This window comes from Neopelma chrysocephalum, unplaced genomic scaffold, assembly GCF_003984885.1.
Source record: "Neopelma chrysocephalum unplaced genomic scaffold, ASM398488v2 Primary Assembly neopelma1_97, whole genome shotgun sequence".
Taxonomy (NCBI): domain Eukaryota; kingdom Metazoa; phylum Chordata; class Aves; order Passeriformes; family Pipridae; genus Neopelma; species Neopelma chrysocephalum.
The window spans coordinates 6,465,385-6,493,246 of record NW_020897760.1 but is presented as its reverse complement, the minus strand read 5'-3'; the positions used below and the strand labels follow the sequence as shown (position 1 = coordinate 6,493,246).

At 37.0% G+C, this 27,862-nt stretch overlaps 1 protein-coding gene across 5 annotated transcripts; it reads right to left on the bottom strand.

Moving 5' to 3' along the window:
- Positions 1-27,845, bottom strand: ABCD3 (ATP binding cassette subfamily D member 3). 5 transcript variants are annotated; one of them, XM_027694492.1, is made up of 23 exons: positions 27,718-27,845; positions 17,755-17,791; positions 15,662-15,763; positions 14,642-14,730; positions 13,776-13,845; positions 12,843-12,940; positions 12,132-12,255; positions 11,099-11,155; positions 10,026-10,168; positions 9,628-9,697; positions 9,114-9,183; positions 8,905-9,002; positions 8,735-8,826; positions 8,159-8,247; positions 8,010-8,082; positions 6,937-7,000; positions 6,504-6,581; positions 6,345-6,410; positions 6,157-6,246; positions 5,820-5,939; positions 5,284-5,388; positions 3,869-3,925; positions 1-3,053 (listed from the first exon to the last, which is right to left on the bottom strand). In XM_027694492.1, the coding sequence occupies exons 1-23, from the start codon at positions 27,828-27,830 to the stop codon at positions 2,976-2,978; spliced, it is 1,983 nt and encodes a 660-aa protein (XP_027550293.1). In that variant the 5' UTR covers positions 27,831-27,845; the 3' UTR covers positions 1-2,975. The 5 variants fall into 5 exon arrangements, with proteins under 5 accessions (XP_027550293.1, XP_027550294.1, XP_027550296.1 ...); XM_027694493.1 differs by lacking the exon at positions 27,718-27,845 and adding an exon at positions 25,640-25,722; XM_027694495.1 differs by lacking the exon at positions 27,718-27,845 and adding an exon at positions 21,330-21,350.
- Between the last annotated feature and the right edge of the window lie 17 nt (positions 27,846-27,862).

Here is a 27,862-nt window from a genome sequence, read left to right as displayed (position 1 = left end):
TAAATTTTATCTTTAGATTTATTATTTCAGAGGCACTTAATGTCTTACATTTATATAGCGCCATTTCCCCCTCCAAAACACTTTACAGTATTTACACACAGGAATGTTTCCCACCACTGTTGAAATGCAGCCATCTGACTACTACCAGTACCGTCTTCAAAGCACCAACAGTTTGAGACTGAAAATATTCATCAGTACTTCATCTTACTAAGATAGTTCAGAATTCCCATTTACGAACTTCCAGCTTGTGCTATTAAAGAAACAGAACTAAAATACAGTATCACAGTGCAATTCTGCAACAGAACTGAGACTTGGATCATTTTCATTAGAGTTTTTACAATCTTCCATTAGATCAAGTCTATCTCAAACACTTCAGTGTAAGGCCTTTTAAGAATATAATTCTAAAACATCATTCTTTTTTATACTTTCTTGTTAAGTCTTTCTTACAATCAAGCACAGAAGAGTATTTTTCTTTCCTTCCAGTATATTTAGAAACACTAAGTTCTGGCCCTAAGGAGATACCAGCATCCTCAGTTTCAATGAACTTCATGGCATCTAAAGGCAAACCTATTCCTCCTTGGTTTTGGAGATGGATTTTAGTTTGTTTGTTTGTTGTTAGTTTTAAAAATAAATAAGAGATTACACAAAATTCTGTTATAACCAATTAAATTGTAAAGTACAATTGGGACTGGCTGCTGGGGGGCTATGTAAATGTGCTTTGCGGTTTTGCTTGTCAGCATTAAAAAATACATTAAAGTATCCCAAGTTTACTACTCCACTGCAAAAGAATGCCCTAATCACAAAGATCATAGCAACTTCCTCATTTTAGAGATTAATTTTTCCTTTGTCTCTCCAAAAGGCTACTAAAACAGCCCTTCCAAGAGAAGAAGTTGCATCTGTGCTGAGAACTTTCACAAAATAAAACCCAAACCAAAAAACCTCTTGACACAACCAGCTATCTGGCATCCCTATTTTCATGATTACAATTAAAAAAAGACTACGACCTCACATACAGCATGCTGCTACCTGCTACGTTATGGCTGATGTGAGAATCCGAATGAACAGGAAAAAGAGATTAGTTAAATCAGGTATCTATTTGCCTTCTTGCTAAACAAGCACAAAAAATTATTCTGGTACCTTATTCTCTTGAATATGCTATACTTCAGAGAGAAACTTTTTTGATTTTCATTGATGCATTATACTCTGAATCTACTGTGGTCACTAGATTCTTATACCAGCATTTGAGTACTTTGAAAGAATAGTGGCAGGTAGGGGCAAGAAACGTGATAAAAGGCAAAACATTAACAGATAGCAATTTCAGCATGAAAGATAATGACTGATCAAACTGGGTAAAAATTAACAATCAGCAGTGCATCCAAGTACATATCCATTTTATAAAAACTTGGGGTGGTTTTTTTAACCTAAACCCTTGATAAAAGATGCACAGAGAACTGATGCATTGCATATTTTATGCATGCCTTCATGTAGTGCATTCCTATATTGTATCTTACATGGAACTACTAAAAAACTACTAGACCTTCACTGTACAACAGGTATTGTAAATTTTTGTTTTAAAGCCTAAACAGCAATTCAGTTTGAATTATACCTTCTTATTCCCTGATCACAAAAAACACCTTGCTGCATTTATGTTTGTCAAAGTCAAATGACAACCACAGTAATAATTTGTATGGAAAAAACTGTCATAGTAAACTATCTTAAGAGTTTGGTTTCTTCACAGGGATTTGGCAGCTGGAACAAGAAAACCAGCAAGGACTAGATATCCTTAGACAACAGCAAGAATCACTAGTAAATAATTTGTATCAGAAATAAGAAACATCATAACAAATAAGAGAATAAACACAGAAATTAAAGCATTGCTTCAGGCTTCACAGCCTAAAAGACCAAACAGGGAGTACCATTATCCTCATTTGCAAATTCAGATCATAAGTAGACCAGATTTTTCGAAGAGGGAGAAAAGGAGTAACTTGGAAAAAGTAACTGCTGTATTACAGGACTGAACCCGAGACACACAACAGTCTGCTGTTTCACAGATGAACATGTTTGAGCCCATTCTAATCTCTACTGATTTAAGGAGAGGAATGACTGGACCCACACTCTTTTCTCTGTTTCTTCTTGTGGGAGTCATTCATTTTTTCAGAGCTAAAAACATTCACAAGATTGTTTGATACAAATATCATCTCTTTTCTTTCCCCCCCTTTCTTTTGTGCGTCAGTCCTTTCCTCCCTCAGCCTCCTCTCAGCTATTCATTACCATAGTATTTCTGAGAGAAAAAGGGCATTTGGGGTAGGGGACGGATGAAGCTCTTGCTAAATTGGGAGACAATGGGATTGCTGAGCAGCAGAGAGAACTGCACGGACAGACAGATGCTAAAGAGAATCCAAAACCCAGCAAAGAACAAGCTTAATTTTGTTTTTACCACTAGAAGGAATTAGTTTTGTCTTTTAGTTTCAGTTCATCCTTTTTTCAGCAAGGGCACATTGGCTACATCACAAGGCTTGGAAAAGGAAAAGGCTCTTTCATTTAACAGGGCACAGATCTGAAGATGGGACAATGTCCTGCACTGCATAAGATCACTCTGAAATATGCATAGAACAGAGCAAAAATCCAAGACTGCTTTGCAGGAACAAGAGAGGTAGCAACCCTAATTTTAACAGGGCTTTTCAGTGAAGGGAAAGAAGGTCTACAAAAGTCAAATCAGCCGATTTCAAATGGTTTGCATCCCAGGATGAATCAGGTTACACCAATTTAAGCCCAATTTAATTTAGGCAGGTTTTTAAACCACAAGAATAAGGACATTCTTAGTACATACCAATAATTAAACCAACATATACACAATTAGCAATATCCTACATAATAGTAAATGCTTAACAAGCTGAGTAATTTTATGGTACATTTTCTGACATTCTACACACTTCCTGTAATCATCAGTCTCTGCAGCAGTTCAGTTTATGACTTTAAGATCCAAATTCAACTGTGTCTTCAGTTATTTTCTTGAACTCGTAGTTTCCTCTGCCATCCATGTGCAAGTAGAACTGAAAAACAAAGAATGTATGTTATTAACCTCCAAAAAATTACTAGGTCTATAAAGTCCTAAATAAATTGTATTTTGAAGTTGTTTTAAAAATAAAAAAACTTTAAAAAGTTTTAGCAAAATCTTAAACTCAGCTAAACAGAGGGTAAGCTGCTTCTACCTCACATCTCATTAAATTCAACTGCCTCTATAAAAACATTAAACTGGGTTTTTCGCATATCATACATCAGTCTGCTAACAGCCACACCCAGACTTAACACTGCTGTCTTGGGTTTTGTGACAATATCCTTTGAGTTACACATTAATCCCTGTGTATTCATTCAGTATTTTTACCCACACATACACTCTGTCTGCATAAAAAGAGTAGTAAAATCTTAAGTTTGCAAGAAAAGAAGTCCATGTATTACAGATTAACTTTTTTTTAAAGCATAGGTATATTAGGTATAGTGAAAGCAAAAAACTCCATGCTGTTTATTGGATTTTAGTTCAAGGGGTTTTTTGAGTCTAAGAAAGAAGACTTAAGCATCTAGTGAGCCTTTCATATTTTTGTGGCTACTTTCACAGATACATAGAGGGATTTTTGGATAGTGTTCTTCATAATTAGAAGTATAAGATTATTTCAAATAGTGAAACTGGAATATGAAAGTAAAGTCTTGAAAAAACAAACAAACAAAAAACCAAAACCATAACATGACCTATTAGGATGTAAAATGACAACACGTCGAATTTCAAAGTCAATTTAACAAAGTGAATCAACAACCCCCCCCACATACACCCGACCACCTACACATATTCTGAGTAAAGCAGACTACATACATCATGATGTTTCCAGAGTGACTTCCTGTGGGAAACAGTGAAGAGAGTGATGCCAACCTATATGATGAAAATACCCACAAAACAGTTATTTTTTTCTCATGGGTAAGGTGTTATTTATTTTTCAGCATGATATCAGATGAAGATCTTAAATTCAGAACCACTAACTTCCAGACTATTATTAACACTAGATATATATAGTCTAATACAATATTTTGCAGGGGGAAAAAAGGAAATGAGGGATTTATCTTTTTTAATTGATTTCATCATTCTTTTGCTCCTAATGATTCGTCAAACAGAATGAACTGAGGAAAGAAGGTAGGGTATGAGACAGGTAAAACAATAAACCTGTGACTAAAGAAGCCTAAAAAAAAAAAAAAACACCAAACCCACAAAAGCTATAAAGAATTATAAACTTAGAGTGACAATTTAAAGGTGAATAATCTTCCTTTGTTTCCTTGCAACTCGTTAACTATTAATCTCTAACAGTAGCAGCAAGGACAAAATGGCTCTAATGATAAAACAAGTTAACATTTTTGCTTTCTTCAAGGACAGCTTAACAAGGAATTCTATTTTTCAGTAACATGCATTAGCCACTTGGCAAGTACAAATGCATATTCAAGTTAACAGAATAATAAGTATATGGAAAATAGACTTAGAAAGTGTCAGGGTATTGATATCAATGTGGTAAAATTAGTTCATGAAATACCGTCCCTTCTGCAGAGTCCTCACCTACTGTCCATTCACTACTACAGAAGGCTCCTTAAGTTTCCACTTACGGTTTCGAGCATGTATTTCAGCGGATGCACAGCTTTGCTCCATTACTATCCTGAGAATACTGCTACTCAATAACTAATGTTATTTCAAGAACTAATGTTATTTCAAGCCTATTCTTTCCCAGACTAGGGCTGTGAAACTGAATCGTGCTGATATTTCACATGGTACTATATAGAATCTGAAATGGTGAGTTTAAGAGGAAGGGGAAAAACAAAACTGTATTTAATAACATCATGTTTTCCTGGAGTGCTTGGCTTTTCATATCTCAAAATAGATGGAAATGTTAACTTCCAGCCTTTCACTTCTGTTGCCCTGGCCAACAGAAAGCTTATGAACAACAAAAAAGTCTAAAATCTTAGATTATTTGATCTTAACGGGACATTCTAAGACTATCTGGAAAAGTAAGGCTACTTAGCCATTAGTAAGAGTTCTCTGTATATCACAGAGGCTACACGTACATCTAAAGTATCCTAAGACTACAAAACAATTACTGAATTCTAGTGTGCATAAAGTTCACAGGACTCTAAGCTTTTTTTTTTTTAGGTTTTAGTCTGCACTAGGCATAAGGAAGAGTGAACCTTGTATCATTTTAAGTTTCCTCTCAACACAAAGAGATATAATTCTAGAAACAAAGAGCTTACCTTTCGGCAGTGGCTGTATATGTAGCCTTCTACATCAACACTAACAGCACTGGTGCACTCATCCAGAATTGCAAACTGGGGCTTATGATAGAATAATCTTGCCATCTGGAATGCAAACCAAAAAAACCTACTGTGGATACTGCACCAGTAGTGCAGTGTTGGAATTTCAACTAAAAATAGTGTCCAAAAATGTACTATGGCAAGGGAATTAAGTTGCTACCCACTGAAACCCCAAAATCCAAGAGTTGTATATTACCTTTACTTTTTTATTGAAGATAATTGTTTTAGAACTTCTGTTTATACAATGAAAGCATAAGGTATGGTAAAAGGGTGGTATAAGGTCAAGATTTCCTTTTAAATTTTGAATGCAATAAACACTGTTTTCAGTTGTTTTCTCAGTATTCAGATATTTCACATTTTGGTGGTTTCTTCTAAGTAAAATCTTAAAATTTAGTAAACAAAACTAGTTTACAATTCAGACTATATTTTTTACTTATGTTCTGCATCTGCTAAACATTTATGCTTCTGACACATACTGCCATTCTCTGTTTTTCTCCCCCGCTGAGTACATCCATCCAATCCTGAACACTATCCCAGCCTCCTTCACGTTCCAAGATTTGACCCAGCTGGACATTATCCAAGTACTCCTTCAGCACCTTTTATGGAAACAGGAATCACAAATAAAGCTTACATGAACTTAACAAAGAAATGGTTGAAAAAGGTTATAAAGGATTACACCACCATGTTATCAACCCTGGTAAATATTGAAATCCAATTAAATGCAGTGTTTTTAATAGCAGTTCCAGTATTTCTAAATCTGAAGCATTACTCATCCTAAGCAAGACAAAGGGTTAATGAACTAATTATCATTACCTGGTCAGAAATCCCTTTCCTTCTCTGATCTTCCAAAGTATCTGGATATATAACTTGATCTCTGAGGGTTCCAAGAGTCATATATGGTCTCTAAGATACAGTGAGAACCAAAGAGATACATCAAATATTTCTAAACGTAGTGAAAGTAGAAAGAGAACACTGTTGTCAAGTAAAGTACTTGGCCTCACCTGGGGAACATAGAACAACTTTCCTCTTACAGGTTTTGTTAAACGCCCACCAAACAAAGGCCACAACTGCAAAAGGCAAAAGGTTAAAACGTGACAAAAGAAGTCCAATTACAACAGTGCTTTGCATTCCCCCCCACTTGTTTTAAAAAGTTCCCTTACCTCACCAAGAACACGAAACAGTGAGCTCTTCCCACACCCATTTGGCCCACAAATCAGAACATTTGCACCAGATCGAACCTAAAAATGCAAATCCAACACATTAAAAACGCAGTGAGGATGTACTGTTGAAAGCTTCTACAAGCAGTAAGACAATCCGGTATCATCATAGGCTTGTACACATGTACTTTCTGACATTACAATGAGTAATTTCCAGCAATAATTAATTTTTCCCCCAACCAGTTTAGCATCAACTGCTCGAAGATAATGTACTTGTAATAATAAAAACTCCTTTTGGGAAAATAGCTCGTTGCCTTTTTGTTAAAAGCGAACATGATCTTTGCACTTTTTTTATAAATCAGATGACCTTTGAAGTTGTCACCTTCACTTGAAAATTTTATATTAATATCATTGGTTATGATATTAAAAACGTTACCTCAAAGTTAAGGTCTTCAATCAAAACATCTCCATTAGGTGTCACCAATGGAACATGATCAAACCTGTATGTATTGCAACATTGGGGGGAAAAAAAAACAGAACAGTTGCCTAAAAGAAGTTAATACTGCATGCTTACTTCAGAGGTTTATGGAACAGGGCAAGATTTCAGCAGTACTTCATTCACTCTCCCACTTTCCAGCTATTAACAGCTGAGGAAGTTCTTGAACCAAAATGGTACCTTAGCATTTAAATATTTACAGGTTTGTTTTTATCCCCTTCATGTATTTGTTTTCCAAATCTTCTAAGCCTTTGGTCTCCAAAACATCTTGTGGATATAAACGTACATGTAAGGATGGACGTCATTTTAAACCTACTAGTGAAGTGTATTTCATTACTTCTAGGATACACAATGAATGACTTCTCTACTCACCTCCTCCTGCCTTATTTTTTAAATGAAAATAATAAAAATAGCTGTATCATCTCCTCTTTTCCCCCTTCCTCCTCTCCTTCCCTCCTACTTCCCTATCCGCTTTCCACACTGCCCAGACTGAGGTTACTTAATCTCTTAACTGGCTATATTTCATGCCTTTCAGTAGTAATACTATGCCAATGCCACGTTCCTCAGACTGCAAAGAATGAAGGAACTGATCCCTACACAAGTACATCAATGAGGTCTCTGAGCATGCAGAATTACAAGCAAATATTTTGAAAACGAATACACATTTGCCCTTGATTTTTACAGCTGAACTATATAATGGAATAAAATCCGTAACTAACACATTCCTAAGAGTAAACAAAATGGTCTGGGAAGTCACACTCCAAAGGACACCAGGAAATGTTACCAAAAAGCCTAAGTCCAGAGAGCAGTTTGTCTTCTGCTAACATGAGTGGATAAGGATTGACTTAGAGAACAGAAATGCTGAGTAGGCATGAGGTGGAATTACTTGTAAATACACTAAAGTACAACAGGAATTGCAAATTGTAATAATGTGTATTAAAATCTCTACTAAGAGTCACAGAGGGAAAGACTACATGAAAACCATTGAACTTGTGAAAACTTTGTAAACATACTTGATAAGGTTATCAGTGTTGATAATTTCTCCAGATCCAGGTATCAAGGACAAAGCTTGCTTTTTATCTGCATCTTAAATTAAGAAAAAAGTATTAGAGATTGGAACACTACACAGACATGCACATATTGCATATTATGTCACATCTACCTTTTTCTTGTGATATCATAGTACGCTGATATTTGCCACTATTCAAGTCCTTCAGAACCTGCATTAATTCTGTAATTCGAGCTGTAAATCTATATAAAAAAAAAAGAAATCCAAAGAAGCTCTAATGAGCACTGTAGCACTGTTAAAACTGTCAAATGACAAAGTTATTCAACCCAGCATAGAAACACGTTTACATTTTAGAGTTGCACCAGGTTGTCCAATATTCACAATATTTACAAAATCCTTTCAGTGTAACAGCCAAATTTTTCTTCTTAAGGTATTTTTTAAAAAGTTTGGTAAATAATCAATACATAATTGATTTAGGAGATCTGACAACACCTTTTTAATTAAACATCCAATGCTGCCACTATTCAGATGTGAAATAGTGGATGAAATTAGCACATCTTCAGATATGTTTTCAGTATAAAATGTTTTTAATTTCTATATTTTTAGGGTGCTGCAAGGAACAAAGTATATAAGTTTATTTTAATTCTACAGGCACTTTCTCAAAATGAGATGACAAACAGCAACAAAAGTTTAAGAAAGATTCTTTTACAGAACTACTGTTAAGCTTACCCAGCCAATCTTGTCATTTCACGGCCTGCTAGGACTATTCTGCCCAAAGCTTGAGACATTCTCAGTAACATTCTTCCACTTTGGTAGTAATCCTAGAATAGAAGAAAGTTTCTTTATGTGGACTAACAAAACTTAAAATCAGGAGATTGTTTTAATTCTAGTCTATTTACCTCCAGAAGTTCTGCATGAGTACTGTTCTGATGACGAGGATCAGACAGGTTCAAAAATGGACGACTAACAACCAGGTAACCAACCACAGTGGCAAGATCTGCAGTTTAAGAATAAATATTAAGCTACACAATAAGAAAAAAGGCAATTCTCATGTAAAAAGTTTGTTTCATTTTTTACAGAAATCCATTAGCACTGGACAAACACTTACATTTGGCAATGATTGTATCAATGAAACCCATAGAGAACCGGAACAGGATAAAATTATGCAAGTGTTCCACCTAGTAAGGTACAGAAGAAAAAGTAAAACAAGTACTGATGTAGTTTGAACTATCGTCTATTATTTAACAGACATTTGATTTCAAACAGTTATTTTTCAGTACGTCAGATACCTCAACACACCTCTAACTGTGACAAGCACTGCACAAGAGTCCCTGCTGGTAAAGCCTTGCACTTGACATCAAAACAACCTACATATGAAACTAAATAGCGAGAACAGTAATTGTGGTGGGTGAAAAGGAGGTAAGTGGCAAGAGAAAGACCACTCTACCAGGATCTTGTGTTCTCCTTATAGCCTTCTAGTTTATTTTTTAATCTAATGACTGCAGCAGCAAAAACATCAAGCCACTATAATTCCATTTCTATGAATACGTGTCAAGAATCACCACGATAGAATTAAAGCATTTTAAGCAAAACTTCAACTAAGAGATAAAAAAAAGACTTACCAGTTTACGGAAGGTTCTGTGAATAGTCTGTTTTTCTCTCAAGTTTCCATTATAAAAGGCAATTTCTTCACTAAAAAGAAACAAATGAAAAGAATGTTACTTACTTTTGTTAAAGACAGTCTTCGAAAAAAGCCATAAAACACAGGAATAGAGCACTTTCAGTTACCTTATGAAATAAGGGTTTGTACTTTTTCATAACAGTAGAACATAAGCTTATTACACCCCAGCTACAGTTAGTATAATGCACATACAAATTACTTTATAATAATCTGCATAAAGATGCAAACAGTTGGCTCAGAACTGATAGCATCAGGCTTCCCCAAATATATTTTAATGCACAGCTTTCATTTACCCCACAATATTGTCACTTATATCTTGCTATCCAAGTAAATCTGTACCTGTTTGTAATGAGACGTGAGTTGACATATCTGTACTCCCCTTCATATTTTTGCTCTATAATAGTCATCTTGCCAATTGGTCTCCTTAAACGTGTAAGGAAAAACCCTGAAATAATCAAGTAGGCCATCATGCTAGCTGGACCCTGTGTACACCAAAAGAGAATAAAAGATTACCATCTAGATGGTCTCAAATGGCAACATATACACCCAGAAAGCATGAATGCCTTCTTACCTCCTATGTACCTATGTTACCAATTCAACTACACTTGTCTCTACGTTTACTACACTGTCATAGCAGCCAATATTTCAATCCCATTCTCTTCTTTCATCTGTATATCTCCAACACATTTCCTGGTTCTCTCCAGCAGTCCTGGTAGGAACCGCTTATTTTTCTGGATCCTAAGCTTCCACAGACCAGGGTTCCCAAACAGCATGCTTAAGTATCACTGAAGTGTGGCACGGCATAAACTGCCTGTAACAACTACTACAGATAGCAATGCAAAGACATCTAAGACTGGAAAAGTTATGCAGGTTCAGCTAAGCCTTACTGCAAGACTGTCTCAACAAAATCTGCATGATGTGTCCCAGAGCTGCTACTTCTCAGCTCCTGAACATTTTTGACAACGTATCATTTCACTAAGCTGATGAATTATTTCTGAAATGATTCAGCTTATTGGTGGGAGGGGGTGAGAATATAATGGTTATACAGCTCAAAGAAAGAAATGGTTCCCTTTCATGCAAGACATATGCAGTCAAAAGAGTACTGTACTAAATGGGATTCTCAAATAACTGCTAGAAGAAAATAAAGAACTTTCTTGTTTCTTCAAATTTTTCATCAAATGCCTACAAATTCTGGGGTTTATTTTCCTTGCCTCAAAATAGAGCACACTAAAGCATACAAAACATTAAGTGTAAATGCATATTTTCAGTATATCCCTTCAAATAATGGATGAATCTACAATTACCACCTAGAGTTTTCCTCAGATTCCAAACAGATCTATACAGGTCTATACAAGGCTTTAAGCAAAGAAGGGGAAATGTACTTGTAATTCTAAAAAACCCACTCAATTTACCTGTGCTCCTATTGCACTTGTTAGCTTGAAGATATACAAAACTATATCCAAGAAGGGCTGTAAGAGAGCAGAGTTAAAAAAGCCTTATAACACAAAACTAATACAAAATGGTACAGAAACCACACACCACTCCAAGAACAGTTATAGCTCTGCATTAAAAGCACAATACTGGTTAACCTATTACACAAACTAAAAGCTAAAACAAGAGCAATCTCAGCCACATGACTCTTCCTGAAAACATTCACTCAAGAATTGAACACAGAAGCATTATGATCTTCAGATAAATACACACCATGTAAAAAAAGTACTTCACTATTTTAGGTCTGTAATAACACCCTGCTCACTAATCAAAGTGGACTAGACCCCATGATTACTCAACTGAAGTAATTATGAGATATACTGAAAGAAAGGATAATCACATATATTTGGCTATGTACCTGATAGATGAAACAATTCAAATTGCAAGCATCCTGTTCTATAACCTCTTTCTCAAAGCTAAAACAGCTGAACTACAGGTTTTGTAGTTGGAAGGCTTTGAACAAAGTAACTTGTACTTCACTTATACTTTAGCTTGTATGAAAAACATACCATTAAAAAACCCAGAAAAATAGTCTAAAAACATCCACAAGTATTCTCCTTCATTACCTAAACCCCCTAAAATTTACAGCAGAAACAGGGAGGAGTTTATTTAACCACACCTTCCTACCAAAAGTAATATTCGTAAGTAACTAAAAGGTAGCCATTGGTTTTCTTCCAAAAGCTGACTAGCTGAGAAAAGCAAACTCATCACTCTTGAACTGCAAAAGAACGCAACAAATTCCTTAAAAGAAAATTTAATACAAATTATAACAACTCCCAAACAGTGCTTTGGTCATGAAAACCACAGAGTGTGAAATAATATAATATAATAAACAATATTTTTTCATACCATATTCCAAGCAACCCACATAAAAACACACACAATTGTTCTGAGCTGACACCACATCCTAAACAACTACAGCTATTACTCAAAGTTCTCTCTTGGAAGACTTACCTTGCTAAGGTTTGAGTACAGGTCCACTACACTGTTACAGAATTTTTCCACATCCTGTGTAAGGAGTTGATCTGGATTAGCTATTCTGTTGTCCAGATTTCCCATTTTGTAGTATGTATAAGCTCTGAAACAAAACAATAGCTAAGCAGCAGAAATCATTACCTGGGATCTGAAATAATTGGAACCCCCTTGCTTCATAAAACTTAGATGGAAAGAAAGCCAAACATTAACCAAATCCACATTAGATCCTGCAGGGTTGTTTAGGCTCCAGGATGTCTTAGTAAAAGCTCAGGCCCTGAGCTTTTACTGCTATTGAACTTAGAAAACACTCAGAAATTCTGCTTCAGCACATCTGACAACCAAAATTCAGTGCAGAAGGACAGAAGGAGCTACTCCAGCTCATGCAACCAATTCAGTCTGCACTAAATGAAAGGAACTGAAGTACTTTGGAAGCTGACCCAATCAATCCTAGAAGCAGTACGGTGCTTTTTTCGGCCCCCAGCTGAGCCAAATTTGCTCTCTTTATATCTGCACCATATACAACCCAGACAGGCTACTTATCCTCAGCTGCAAGTTAACTGAAACCACAAGCCTTTTCTGAGCAATGTACTTAACCTATTAGGCACCTTCCAACCTTTTTACAATATAATTAGAATTATTTGAATCAATTTTTAAAAACTTTATACTATAGGTTAACAAGGTGTTACTTACTTGAGATATTCCTCATAGAGGTATCTGGTAAGTCTTACTCGGAAACAAAGTTTCAATTCATTTAGACCGTACTTCAGGAAGTTATTCACTAAAGAGATCTAAAATAAGAGACAGTATTTCAATATTTAGCTAACACAATTCAATATACTTATATCAGTTTGCAGCATAAGTTGTGTAAAACACTTTAGAACAGATGAATTCTTCTCTTGAAGTCAGAAATACCATTAATACACCAAACACTAACCATATAGCATTCTGCAGGATGCTACTGCTTAGGTTTCTGTCTCCAGTTCCCAATGGCTCTCACTATTTAAAAAGATAAAATTATGTTCATATGGCATATTTTCAGCTCTTCTGATAAGATCTAGAAAAGAGCCACCATTTGAAAACCATTCCCTTAAATTTATCAATTCCTTTTTAAACCTATTGCAAACCAGGTACGTTATCTATAAGACAGTAACAATTATTTCTGTCTGGTGCAGGTCAGAGATGTCAACAAGTTGAAGTTAAAGGGTGGGAAAAAAATAACAAATCCGTGAAAAATGTAAGAATTACAAAAACTTAATGTCTAAAAAGAAATCTTCATCTTCAATCATGACTAAAGAATCACAAATTTACAATACTGAAACATAATCCAATCCATAAGATGGATGTCATGCATGGCACATTAAGCTACAGTCAAAATTGCCATCAATAAAACCAATCTGACAACCTAAACATATTTGTTAGAAAAATGGTTGTGACCAATAAGAAAATATGTTGATAAAGTCTCCCACTGGAGCCAGAAAATTAAATGTGTCTTAATACAGACATGCATGTAAAACAACTCATTCCCATAAGTTTTAAGACATTCCTGTGAGATCTTTTCCTCAAACTCTTAATTTACATGTAAAATGTGTTCTGCTAAAAGGTCAGAAGAAGTAGAGCACTTACAGCGGGCATTGCGGCAATGAAGTTGAACAAGTATTTCTTGAAATCTTTCCTGCTGCGGCCAATGATAGCACTGTAAAAGACCACCAGCTAAGAGTTAGTTACAAGAGAAACAACAGCCTTAAGTGGATAAATTCTTAGAGGATTACACAGAGAAAGAAAATAATCACAGAAAACTGTAGTATCAGCTGTAGGATCCAGTCTGACACACTTTTTTAAGTTACGTGGCAAGTGACAGACTCAGCAGTTCCCTCCCTTCTGCTCCTGCTGTAACTGCCCACATTAAGGGCTCAGAAATTCATGGTCACAGAATACCAGTTCTTTCCCTTCTCTGCTTCCATATTCTCACACAAGAAACAAAGCAGTACTTCCAGTCTACAAAGCATTAAATGTCTTTCCCGAAACACAGTATCATTTTGAATTCACACTTCAAGACACATTCTGACTTGCTTCAATTAGTAACAAGACCAACAAGAATAATCAGAGGTCTAAAAAACACTTTCTAACACAGAAAGACTGAAAGCATTGTTTTTATCAATCTAAAGAGCAAACAGCTCAGTAGGAAGAAATAACAGTCCTAATATCCACACAACATGTCTAAGTCTACGACGTAAAACCACTATGTCACCATTCTGAAGTGCTTTCTTAGATGTTCACATCAACAAAATGTAGTCTTCAGTGTACAAAATGTGACCAAAAGAATATTTAATAAACCATTTAAAAAGAATAATTTAATAATTTTATTTTTAATTGTATAATTTTCCCTTTTGAACGAGCAATTTGTAAAATGTCTGAATACATATTCTGACAGACCACCTTCCCTGTTAAACACAAGAAAGAATGTTTAAAATTAACAAGCGTATCGGTACCTTTCAATGACTGTTCCATTCTGAATCATCCAAATATCACAATAAGTGCGGACTACCAGCATCACAGCAATAAGCAGCAAATAACCTGTCTAGTACAACCACAGAAGTGTAACAGTTAAACAATGGATAAAATTCACCATTTTTTCCAGTAAGTAATCCTACAATACCTAGCAGAAACATATCACCCTGCTGCCCCCACCTAATGTAATATTTGCTTACTTTGCAGGAAACACATTAGCATACAATGTTTTTAATAAAGTACTGAATACATTTTTATGGAGAAATTTTGCCTTTTAAAAAGCTGTATTTGGTTGATAGCTATACTGGACACACCCTTTAAGATGAAGGATTGCATTCATTAAGATGAAGTTACCGCTATTCTGACACCTTTCTGCCATAAGGTTGCAAAAGACCTCTGAACAGGGCCACTAGTAACCAGCCACCAGTCAGACCTTGTACCATTGATCAGAAAACCTTTCAGCCCAACAGTCCAGCCAGTTTTCCATCCACTTCATTGTCCACTCATCCAGCCAATTCAGTTTGGGTACTAAGGGAGACCTTAGAGTCAAGGTCTCACCAAAATCAAAGTAAATACTCAACATTTTCTGTTCTTCCCTTATCCACACAGCCATTTGTCTTATGACTGAGAGCAATCAGGTGAGTATGGCACGATCTGCCATTGGTAAATCCAGGCTGGCTGTTTGCAACCACTTTTTTGTCCTTTGTGTGGCCAAAGTTAGTTTCCATGAGAATTTGCTCACAGCCTTACTAGGAATACAGCAAGGCTGACCAGCCTGCAAGTTCCAGTATACTTGTTTTCCAATATGGGAGCCATATTTGTTTTTTCAGGAGGGATTATCAGTAACCTCTTCTGAAGGCCATGAGCTTCTGGAGTTGACAAAGGCCAGCTCTGTGAGCACACTCACAGGCATTCCCATCCATGCTTCTGCCTTCCATGTACTTTCTTTTTGTAAATGAGCTGTTGAGGGTCCCTATTCATGCGCTGCAGGCAATGCTTACCTCTTTGCAAAGTGTTCTAGGGACCATTATTTTCAGGATTCGACATATTCTTGCAATAAACACTCTGTCCACCATTGCTCGCTCCTTCTTTCCCTCTTTCTGCTGCACATAGAACAAGGAAAGTAAAAAAAGTAAGATTTTTTTTGGTAATAAGTATTATTTAACTGTTGATGTGATATTTTCCCTATCCAAGTTATTTACTGCTACCTTCCTTCTGGAGCATTTGCAACATTTCCTTCCAACTTGCTCTGACAAATTAAATATAGTGTAAGAACTGGGAGCTATCAAAACAAATTGCAAAAGGAAGTAGCTGCCATGATACAAAATACTTTTTATTTCAAATCTATGTTAAGGGTGACATACAAACAACACAGACCACAGCACTAAAACATCCAACTACAAGTTGTAATGCAATCTACCACCTCTTAACATTGCTTGTCTCTAAAAGACACCATCAGCCAGTATTTTTAAAGATGTCTTCCAACAGGTAAACAGCTAAATCTACCAGACTTAAAAACCTTCCTGTACTCAAGCACCTTTTATTTGGGTCAGTTGCACTTGTTCATTCCATATAACCTTATCTCCTGTCCTGACTAACCTGCATTCTTTTTAAAAGTTAATGGTGCAAGTATTTTTCTTTTTTCCATTTGTTTTCTTTCTTTTCTTTCACACAAGGATGTGACAGAAGAATTTGGTCCTGAAAAACTGATCAAAAGGGCACCCTTTCAAAAAAGTCCTGTCTAATCAACCTAATCCTGCTATCTCTGCTACCCAAGGCTCATGTGAAGCATGCTATCAATGCCTATATCAATACTATATCAATACTATAAGATAGACAGGAAACTTGAAAGAAAGAAATTCACTCTGAAAGCTGTGTGAATAAGCCTACACCTGTTTTTCTCAGGATGAAGTCAACTATAGTCCCACCCTTATCAAAAAAGTATGTGGACACCAACTACAAATAAAAATTCTAGGCAGATAGGATGCTATGGATGATTAAAACATTTTAGTTAAAAGTTATTTACTTGAAAATCCAAGCAATCCAAACAACTAAAGACTACTGTCCAGGCCTAATGAAGGATGATCCTACATATATTATTGCTTTTCCATAATTGAAACAACAAACACAATGTCTGATGTGCTACATTTCAAGAGAGTACCTGACTAAACATATTTGATGCATAACTTGAACCTATTCTTCCTCTGTACTCAGTTCTTCCTCATTTCTATTTCTGTGTTGCACTTATATTCATTCCAGTATCTCCTTTCCCAGAAGTTTGGTTTTTTCCCTTGGACTGTTAATTCCGCATTCAGTATATTTGTATCCAAGATGGGTAAGAATAAGAGAAAGCTAGTTAAGATTTTTACAAATAGGTATAGCTATACAAAAGACAAGTTTATGGCAGATAACACAGTCAAGGTGTGGCTAGAAGCTACCATGATGCTCGCATACACCTTCAGATTTATCCAGTGCAAGCCTTTTTTAAGTTTTCAGCAAAAGATTAAAGTACCTGAAAGCTATTCATACCATTATAAGACCTGATACTTCTAAACATGGACTTTGCCTTTTGGTCTGTCATATTTCATTTGAATATAAAACAGTAAACTTGGCTTAAATGGATATATAATAAATGAATTAACAAACATACAAAAGATTGTGGATATGCCAAACCTCCTACCAGAAGTTTGAAGTAGTTTTTAGAAATTGTCAGACTCTACATCTTGTTCCATGCTTTTTCTTTTAAATAAAATATAAATACAAGTTATACCAAATGTACACACAGCTGTTTGTTGCTATACATACAGATAAACTTACAACACTAGTCCTTACATTCATAAGGCACTACGAGATAAAAAAGCACATGGTACACATCAAGTGCATGTCATTATGGAGCCAAACTTCAGCCTCTTGTGATTAACCTGATTCTTCCATTTGTTTCACCAATGCAAGTCTGAAAGTAACACTCAAGTAGTATTTGCACCATAGCCATAATTCAGTCCAAAATTAAACTACAAGGATAGGACTTAAAAGTTTTTAAAAATCAGATTTATTTAAAATGAATAAAGAACATATGACATGAAAAAAGAATTACCTCATTGTTCTGCAGTGCTTGTTTTCCACTTCTTTTACTGTAAAGGGAAGAAAAAAAGTATTTTACTTGTTACTAACACACTTTTCTTTGTCTTCATCTCTACATAGAAAAGCAAGTTCAGGATTATACCCCTATTTCTTTCAAAGCAATACAGTGTCTGCAGCAGGGCTACCTTTTATGTCAAACCTATGTGCTGTTTCTTTACAATTTCAATGAAACCTTACTCCTTTCAGAAACCAGTCTCATGTAGGGAAACTAAGCCTCAATCTTTCATCTCAGAGTTCTGCTTTACCTTGGCTCTGTATCATGAACTCCAAGTGTTTTTATGTTTCTCACATATACTTTACAAGCATGGCTACATGATTCCACCGACCACAAATGAAAACTACAGGAATGCAGATTCAGCAATCCAAGCAACTCAACTTTGATGTTTCCACATTATCTACATAAGCCAAACAGATTTGTTTGAATTGTACTTGACTTTCAAATAATGCATTTTACTATATATTGAGATTATTTGTTCGTAAACATATGCTGCAGGGGAAAAGAGTCACACCTGTGAAACCAAGTTCCTGCAAAGGTGTGCATTGGAAGGGAAGTTGGTTTTTATTCTGTCCATTTTCCTTCCCCCGCATTTTACAGAACAGTTAGAAGAAAAATATTTTTCAACTAGTGCTTAACAAACATTCAAAAGCACAATGCTATTCTTTTTCCTCTACTTTTAAGAAAGACAAGCTGACATATAAGACAATTATAGTTGGTCCTTCTTCTTTACAGAACACTCAAGCATCAGTCAAGCACACGAAGCTGTTGGGAGAGTACGTGTTTATGTAGTTTAAAAGTGACAGCTAACCATATAAATTGTAACTTACCATTTCTCAGCCATGATACTATAACATTGAGAGCAGGCTGCCTCAAAACTACAATATTCATACACTTTCAAGGCAGCACCTCAAATCACAAGGAAACTATGAAAGGCACTGCTCCCACCTGCCTACAACATCAAAGCAACTGCAGACTGCCATACAACCACCTATCCCACAACTTCATCAACAGCATCATTTCAGACTTCTGCTTTAAAGCTCTATGAAGAAAATATCTAGAATGAAACCATGTCTATTCTAATTTATGATTAGGAAGATCTATGAATGTCTGGCTAATGAATAGAAATAATTACTATGAAAGGAAAAGGCAAGGTAGTAGAGGAATATGAGGAAAAAAAGGGAAGGAGGAGACCATGAAAGCAAGTAGGGAGAGATGCCAGTTTAGCAAGAACTTAATTAAAGGTAACAGAGAGACAGAAGCCTGAGAGAAGATAAAAATCCTGTGAGACTACTTGTGCAAAAAACAAAATAAAGAACATGAAGGGCAGCAGAGGGCAGTTTGGGGGAGAAATAATAAAAGTTCAGAAGAGATACAACATTTAATCAGTCTGTGACGGAAGTACGTCTGCGGAAATAGTAACTGTGCAAAGTCTAAGAAACAATCCAGTAAGAAACTGTATCCTGGTGACAGAAGAGCAATGTATTGCTGTAACAAGAAACTTCTCAACACATCTTGTAATTTTTCAAAGTAGAAAAGGCTGACCTATATTTTTAAAAGTGTCCTTGAATATGGATCATTCTAATCATACCTAGTTTGGCACTAGGAGAAAAGCAGTATTCTTAAGCATGAATAAGCAGTTATCAAATTATGTTGTTATTTCACTAGACGATTCATGACTTGTCATAATGTAAAATGAAAGCATGATGCTCTTTCAGATATGCTACAACTCCTATAAGCTTTGTTGCTTCAAGCCCTGCCAATGCTTGAAGTCACAACACCCATAATACACAACTATTATACACAAATATCTTCGATCTATTTATTGATATATTTTTCATACAGTAGCTCTTGAGAGAAATTGAGTAGCTGAAACTACTGAGCTGGAACTGATTATCCACTAAAGAGAAAGAAGGATTGTTCAGAAATCATAATCTCACATTTCATTGTGAAGTCACATTTAATTAGAATTTATATTTATAGAGTTTAAGATAAAAATTAAGTGTTTGTAAATTTAAAACCTAATGAAAAAGGAGCTTTAACAGAGTTTTGTTCTCTTTTTCTACAAAAAATTTGTGCAAGCTCAAAATGAGACTGATACTTCAAAAGCAAAGGAAAATCTTATTTATGAAGTCTAGAACCAAAAAAAAAAAGTGCCTAAATAGCTAAATAGCTCTAATGTGGCTCTTGCTATTAAAAAAAATAATAATCCATTGCTATTTTAATAGGTAAAAACATTTTACTTGCAACAATAGACTGTGCACCAGCTGATTACTACAGAACTCTTCCTTCTCCAGAGTCTCATCTTTTCAGTCTGATACCTACTGGCACTACTCCAGACTCCATTACACTATTGTAGAACTTTTTCGTGAGAACTGTGGTTGCATTCTCATTGAATTTAAAGACTAAATAACGCCCTCAATTACTCAGCAAGAATACAGCAAGACTATCTGGTTACAGCAGAGAGCTCTAACATTTGGAACAGATTCAAGCTCTCTATTATTCTCATTTACTTAATGCTGGAGCATCACAAGTCTTATTGGTGGAGGAAGGTAAGTGCTACTTGCTGGCCAAATTCTCTGCTGCAAATAACTCCTCTGGTATAAGGGCCATTGTTCCTTTATGTCCTCACAGAGAAGAAGGGGTGGTGATGAAGAGGTTCTTAAAAGGAGTTACCCAGACAATACATAGAAAAAAGAAGAAAAAGCACAGTACCATAACATTTCTAACACTGAGTTAAGAACTGTAGAATTTATCATATTTTCAGGATACAACTGTATAAAGCCCTCAAAAAACCAATCTGAATTCAATGTGGATCGTGCTTTGAGCTGACACTTAGATTAAGTGACTTCTTGAGGCACCTTCTATCCTAAGTGATTTTTAAAAAGAATAAAAAAGTAAAATTTTTTTAAGAACATGAAGAGGCTAGAGGTATAATGGGACATGTATCACCTGAAGAAATTTCAGGAAAAGCAGTATCTCAGATGTAGCCTGCTATCCATTATTTAACTGCACACAGCTTTTAGAGAAAACAGTGTAAAAGCAGAGAAAGATATCAGCAGTACTGAGATGACACAACTAGACCAAACTTGTCATTCATACATGCATGGTAACTGAATAGCAACTCACTAAAGGTAAGTAAATAGACAAATAATTACCCAACAGACAGTACACAATACAACAAAACACCTTTCTCCAACACTGAGAAACATGATCAGCCCAAACCAGCCAGATGTTTCTTTGAAACTAATTAAGAGGTTTAGGACTCTGTCCTGGCATTTGACAGCTGATCCAACTTCAAGGACAGCAGTGTAGCACAGGGGGGAGGCAGAAGACTTGATAATACCATGAAATTTCAGTCTCCAAATAAGTATTTGTCACAGCACTCAGTCTTCTGACTCTATTTACATACCAGCGAGGCTATTCTCTCCAAAGAAACATGCAACAATACTGGTTACTCAAAAAGGATCATTCTCAACACCACTGAAGAAGAAACTGCAAAAAGTCTTAAAGAGGCCACTGAGTCTACTTACTGAAAGGCCTCAGGCATACTAGTTCTGTGGTATTTATTAGCAAACAGGAAAAAGTTAAAGGATTACTGTCTTTAGAAATACTTGTCTCCATCCAGAACAAAGTTCAGAGGAAGCAATCAACACTGAGCTAAGCATACCAGGGAATTGAGATGAGAGTGATAAGCAAGACTTCCAGTTTAATGACATGTCAAGAGGAAATAAGGGCTTGAAAACGTTGTGTTGTCCTTAACTGAAAAAACACTACAAATTTCAGGTCATGCTACCTTCCTTCTGTAGAGTAGGATGACTAGCTCCTGCAAAACTCAGTGCAAAGGAAGAATATCTGTTTTAGGATTAAGTGTAGCATTTCAAAGACTTGTTACCTATAGGCAACCTTTGTATTCTTCAGACCTTACATTCTGGTATGGCACTGGGTATTTTCCACAGCTCTAAAAAAACCACAGAAGGTAATAGTTTGTAATAGTTCATGATTATTTGTGCAGTTTCAGATTAGTTTTGCAAACAAGATAACTAATGAGACATTGCAAAGACAGAATAAAATTCAAATGACCAAAGATGGAATGCAACCATGTGAAGAAATAACAGCTATAATGAGAAAAGTGGGTTATCGCTCACACCACACTCACTGGCAGGCACAGCCTCACACCGCACACCCTGCACAGAGGAGTGCAGAGCAACAGCACAGTTATTTCAGGTCAAGGGCAGCAACCTTACTTGGAAGCCTGAGCACTGTCCAAAAGCATGCACAGTACACCCTGAGCACACACAGAAACCAAGAGCACAATTTTCTTGGCTCTAGGTCAGTGCCTAGTTGCAGCATAACCAAAAATAATGTGAGGGGAATGGATTCAGGCAACCAAGAAGTGGACTCTCAGAAGGTCACAGACATTTATCTCACTGCAAGCAGCAGCTCTGAGTTGCTCTGCATTGCTAAAGCTCAAAGGTTTCCTTTGAGAAGGCCACAAAGCAGAACTGTTGTGGAGGACATTCTAAGTTTCAGTAGAAGAACGTATCTCAGTAAGAAAGTTTACATGTAAGAAAAACCTTAGCACTAATAATTTTGCCATAAGCTGTGCTCTGGCCTAAGCTGTGGCTATAGCTCTCCTTCATGGATAACAGTGGAAAAAAACTTCTAGCCAGCTTCCTGAAAAAAAAAAAAAAGTTTCACGCTGTTACACACACTTACACTAGATCTTGCCTTAGATAGCAAGCATTTTATGTACCTTAATAAGAGAGAAACCACTAATTAGCTACCCAGGCCCAAAACAAAGGCAATCTAAATGCTAGGAGCAGGGCTGAGTCATCTGTTTTCTCCTGTCTCCATACCCTCCAGCTGAAGACAAGTTTTCTGAACCCCAGGCAGGTTTTTCTAGAAGATTGGATTTTAGATGCATTTTCTAGTAATCATATCTGTATGTTTTGCCTTTTTTTTTCTTTAATACTAGCAGTAGACTGAACAGTCAAATTCACATCCTGGATAAACTTACTTAAATGTAGTTAGCACAGAGTTGTTTTTGGGTTTGACACCTGTCACCTTTTACCCAAGTAACACAGGTTCCCTTTCATGATTTACACACATAAAAAAAGTCTACTAATCCACAGCAATATAATTTCACACTTTCTGTCAAACAGTCATGACTCAACTAGAACAGGTCCCTTCATGTGAAGTACACTAGCAAGGCTCACCCAAGCATCTTCAGAACCGAAGGAAATTATGCAAACTAAGAAGTGAGAATAACATCCTAAATATACAAAAATGGAATAAAAACGCACTATTTGTTTCGAGTTACAACTACCACTTGCTATGCTCAAACTCCTGTGTTATATTTGAAAGCTCCTCCAAACATTTGAACATGGGTCTGTTACCTCCAGTACACTTGGATCAATCACTGCCAAACTGCAGGTTCACAGGCTGTGCAGCCAATGACACAAGCAGCATGACATCCACTGAGTGACATCTGCTGCCACAGTCAGATGAGAGCAGCTGAGGAGCCCAGTGACAGGCAAGATGAAATGCGTAAAACCTATTTGATATACACTGTCTACAGATCTGTTAACCTCTCTCCACTCAAGTGAGCTCTTCCACTTGCTTTAGCCCTGTCTAACCTCTAGGACCCCAAGCATGCACTATTCTTGCTTTATGCATTTTTCCCCTTACAGGAGGGATGCCAAACACTTGGGTTTCAGAAGTTCAATTTTTACAAAATTGAGTCCATGTCCTAGCATCCTCTTGGATTCTAATGGACACAGACAGATACGTGATAGGGAAGGCCAGCGTGTCTAGGAACAGATTGTAAAATATTTTATTTTGTCATCTTTCCACACATTACAAATTCCTTCCTATTAATTCCATTCTGTTTATTGCCTTTCCCTAATCTTGCAATTCCAAACTCTTTACCCTAATTACCTTCTATTACTTCTTTCAGTCCCTCCTTCCCCCAGAAAGCTATATGAGTTAAATACCTTCTTTTTGAAAGTAATCCAAGTTCATTCTCTGCTTGTGTAAGTACTTTATTTTAAACTACATGGATATTTGGGAAAAATTCTCATTAGAGGGATAATGAAAAATATCCAGCTCTTTTACGTAATACCCCTCAAGGTTTTAATTCTGAAGCAATCAAATCTTAAGAAAATATTCTGTTGCTTCTTGTTTGAGGCAGGATTAGGGAAAGGGAATAAACAGAATGGAGTGACTGTTTTTTCTGCATCATATACCCAGGATAATGTAGTTTCTTAAAGAAACTACATGAGTCTTCTCATGACTCTAAGAAACCCAAATATTACAACTGAAGTCATCCTTCCATTTAGCTATAACAACTTCCACCCTCCCAAGAAGACATGCAGCTTTTCTAAGGAAACAGACTTTTTGAGGACAGCAACCTGAATAAAGACACAATGCATTTTTCTCCATGCTTTACTCCAAAGAAGTAACGTGGAAAACTAACAAGTTACTACAAGTAATCTGTTCTATATCATTCTACTTCGGAAGATTTCAGGAAATTGTGATTAAAGCGTATTGTAAACTGTGACACCACCTCTCAGTTCTGCAAAACTAACAAGCAATGTAATAGCTCTTACAGAACAACATCTGTGACTAATCCAGCTACTACTAATTAAGTGATCTTTGACCTACTAAGGCACGTTGGCATAACATATACAGCTTAATTATTCATACATTACTACTTGATACGAGTTGCACTGGACCTTGCCCCTACTGTTTGACAGCAGAAAAGTAGGTAAAAGTTGCTACCTCTCCTTCCTGGTATCATTTCTATAACTGGTAATTCTATATTAAAATGAACACATATACTATGAAGAGCCTGTCAGATAACTTTCTTGTTACACATTCAAACACATTTGATTTGCTAAAAGAAGACTTTCCTTCTTTTTTTTTTCAATTTGTACATTATTTTACTTTTCAGCTTTGTCCAGCAGCAGACCTACTGCTAACATTCCAGCAAAACTTAAAAAAAGCACACAAAATAAAACAGAAAAGAGACAGCTACTCCAGGAAAACATGATATAACAGCATACATACTTGATGTTCAAAATAAAATATAAGTATAAACACTGAAGTGTGTATTCTGAAATTACATGAGGAAGGAAGAAGTTTTGCAGGTAAAGTTGACAGTTGTACAAGAACACTTCCATGATTCATTTGAATGTTAAGGCCAGTGTTTGGCTGTTTATATTTAAGTCTGTAACATTCACCTTTGCCCTTAGGAAGCTCAAAACTAGGCTTTCACCTTCCAGATATCAAGAAGCTGAAATTCAGCTCACACTAACATGACACAACATTTTCAGGCATTATATACCAAGGTTAACAAAGGAATTCACACATATAAAACTAAATCACCACTATTCCTCACATCTTTTAGTCAGTTAACCTCAAGCAGACTACCAGTCTTCTTCCAAACTATCTGGATTGCCAAATGAAATTCTTCTCCATAGGAATAAGTACAAATATTGAGGACAGCCATACCCTCCCAACTTCTCGCTCTTCCTAAAGAGACAGGGAAATACAACACAAAAATTCAAGGGTACACTAGGCCCTGGACATTTTTATCATCACTGCACAAAGGTTGTGTGCTTGTTATTATATGTCAGCATCATATACCAGCATAAGAATGCTGAAATATGTAAAGATTTGGCATGATGACAATCCTTTGCAAAAGTATGCTCTAATTTACATTAGCAACAAAGCATGAAGAAATGAATGATACATGAAATAATGAGACTAAAGGAGGATGAGGCAACGGTAATAACCAGATGGTTTTGTCTAGGCTGGTGATATAGGCAAAGTAGCTTACCTACTGCCTAGTCTTGATAGGTAGCATTCTGTAAGGCTCCTGGCAAGGTTTGCCTCACAGGGAAACATGGAGAAAAGAACGAAGGCCAGTGGGCAAAAACCATCCTCAAAATATCATTCAAGCAGCAGCACAGCTATTGTTGAAACAACCGAATGTTGGACGTTAGAGTTTGGAATCCACAGCCACAATACAGTACCACTGGTAAATAAGACCTAAGTTGTGGAGGGACTCAAAAGCATAAAGCAACACATAAACACAAGTGAAACAATCAAGTTTGCAAGCCTGGTACTTTAGCAACTGCATTTCTAATAGATTCGAGAATGCAAAATGACCATAAAGAGGAGATTATAGAAGTAAGGGACAAAGGATCAGAAAGAATGCAGTTCAGAGAGAGGAAAAGGGACAGATCAGGTCAGGCTCTCACAAGTCCAGTCAACTGCTGAATTAGCTCAAATGTAATTCATAAGTTCTCTCCGCTTCCCAATTCTCACTAATCTTGTAATAGTGTTTGGTCCACCTAATACATATGAATGCCTCAGATTTTTAACACTGTACGTAGCAAAATTCAAGACTCATAAAAGAAGGACACATTCCAAATACAGCATTAAGGCTAATGCTTACTTTCAGAACATTGACTCTCAAGCCAATGCATGCATTGCCATTGTCAAATCCTGCAGATCAACATCAGAAGACATACAAGCAAAATAGTTTAGTGCAGACAACCCAGGATCCACATAACATTTATTTCAGGGATAGGAAGATTACTCTAGACAAATTCCAGCCTTCTTCTATGAAATGAAGGCTACTAGTAGCAGGAATATATTAAATGCACTTCAAAACTACACCGGACTTGCATCTATGTTTGAAGATGTGCTTCAATCTGAATGTAACCTGGTTTGTGTGCTCCAAGATCACCCCTCAATAAAGGCAGAGCAAGGTAAGTGTGGACAACTAAGATTCACTTTAAAAGAATATTCTTGATCTCACAACACACAGATGCTCCCAGAACATCTGCATGGCCTAGTCTTTCTTACAAATACTACTATGATATATCAGGTGGGAAAATCTCACGCTACAGCGTAACTGTCCCAGCCCATTATTTTTGTGCCCTTCCACTCAGCTTTTCTCCTTTTTTACAACAGCATTTCACTAAATTAGGCAGAGATATCTGAAAAGAATCATCCCTCCCAGTGAGTTTGACAGAAGAGTAACTCTCAGCCATAGTTTGGGACCTCAAGCAAATGCATGAATTGTCAGCAGTGCATCAATGTCTGACGTTGTATGACATTACCCAACTCCATGAAACTCTTACAGATATCGTGTATGAAACGATTTAGGTAAAATAAAACTGGATTGTTGCTTAATCACAAATATGTTATTACAAAAGTCTGTTGAGTAAGTCCATTTCACGAGTATCACTACAAGATACCTAGCTGTAATATTGTAACATGCCAGGTCTTTAGTATATAGTCATAATCCTACAGCCAAAAATAGAGTAGAATTGTGAAAGCATTGAGTTTGAGATACGTTCTTCATCCACCACACTTTATGGCACCAGTGCTTTGCAGAATATTAACAAATACACACCCGAGCACCGTACACCTGTAAAGCAACCTCACAGGGAACATCACCAGATTCGGCCTCTTTGAAACTGTTGTCCGTGTTCCTTATTGTCACACGGCTGCATTCAAACAACACCTGAGGTCCACGAGCTGCCTATGCAGACACGGACATCCCTGTAAGTCAGCTGTTAATACTTGTTCAGAGCCAGGAAAACAGAAAAAGCGAGCATAATTTGGGTAACAAGGTGGCCGTGGCTGGACACTCACAAGAGGGGCACCGACCTCACCCCGGGGAAAGCGGTGGGGGAGCAGCCTGAGCCCTGCACCCGGGAGCGTCCCCGGGCAGAGGGCGGCGGCGGCAGCGCCCCGTGCGCGGCACAGGGACGCGGCCGTCCCTCCGCCGGGCCCAGGGCCGGGGAGGGCGAGGGCGAGCACAGCTCTGCCCGCTCCGGCCTCCCGGCGCCGGCCCCGCGGCTCGCGCGGCCCGGCCCGCCCCGCTCCCCCGGCCCCGCTCACCCGTGCTGCGCCGCCGCCCGCCGCTTGCCGAGCAGGCAGAGCAGCGCGCAGGCGGCGGCGGCCCCGGCGATGGCGGAGTGCCGCGCGGTCAGGAACTTGCTGTAGGCGGCCATGGTGAGCGCAGCGCGGAGCCGCCGAGCCGAGC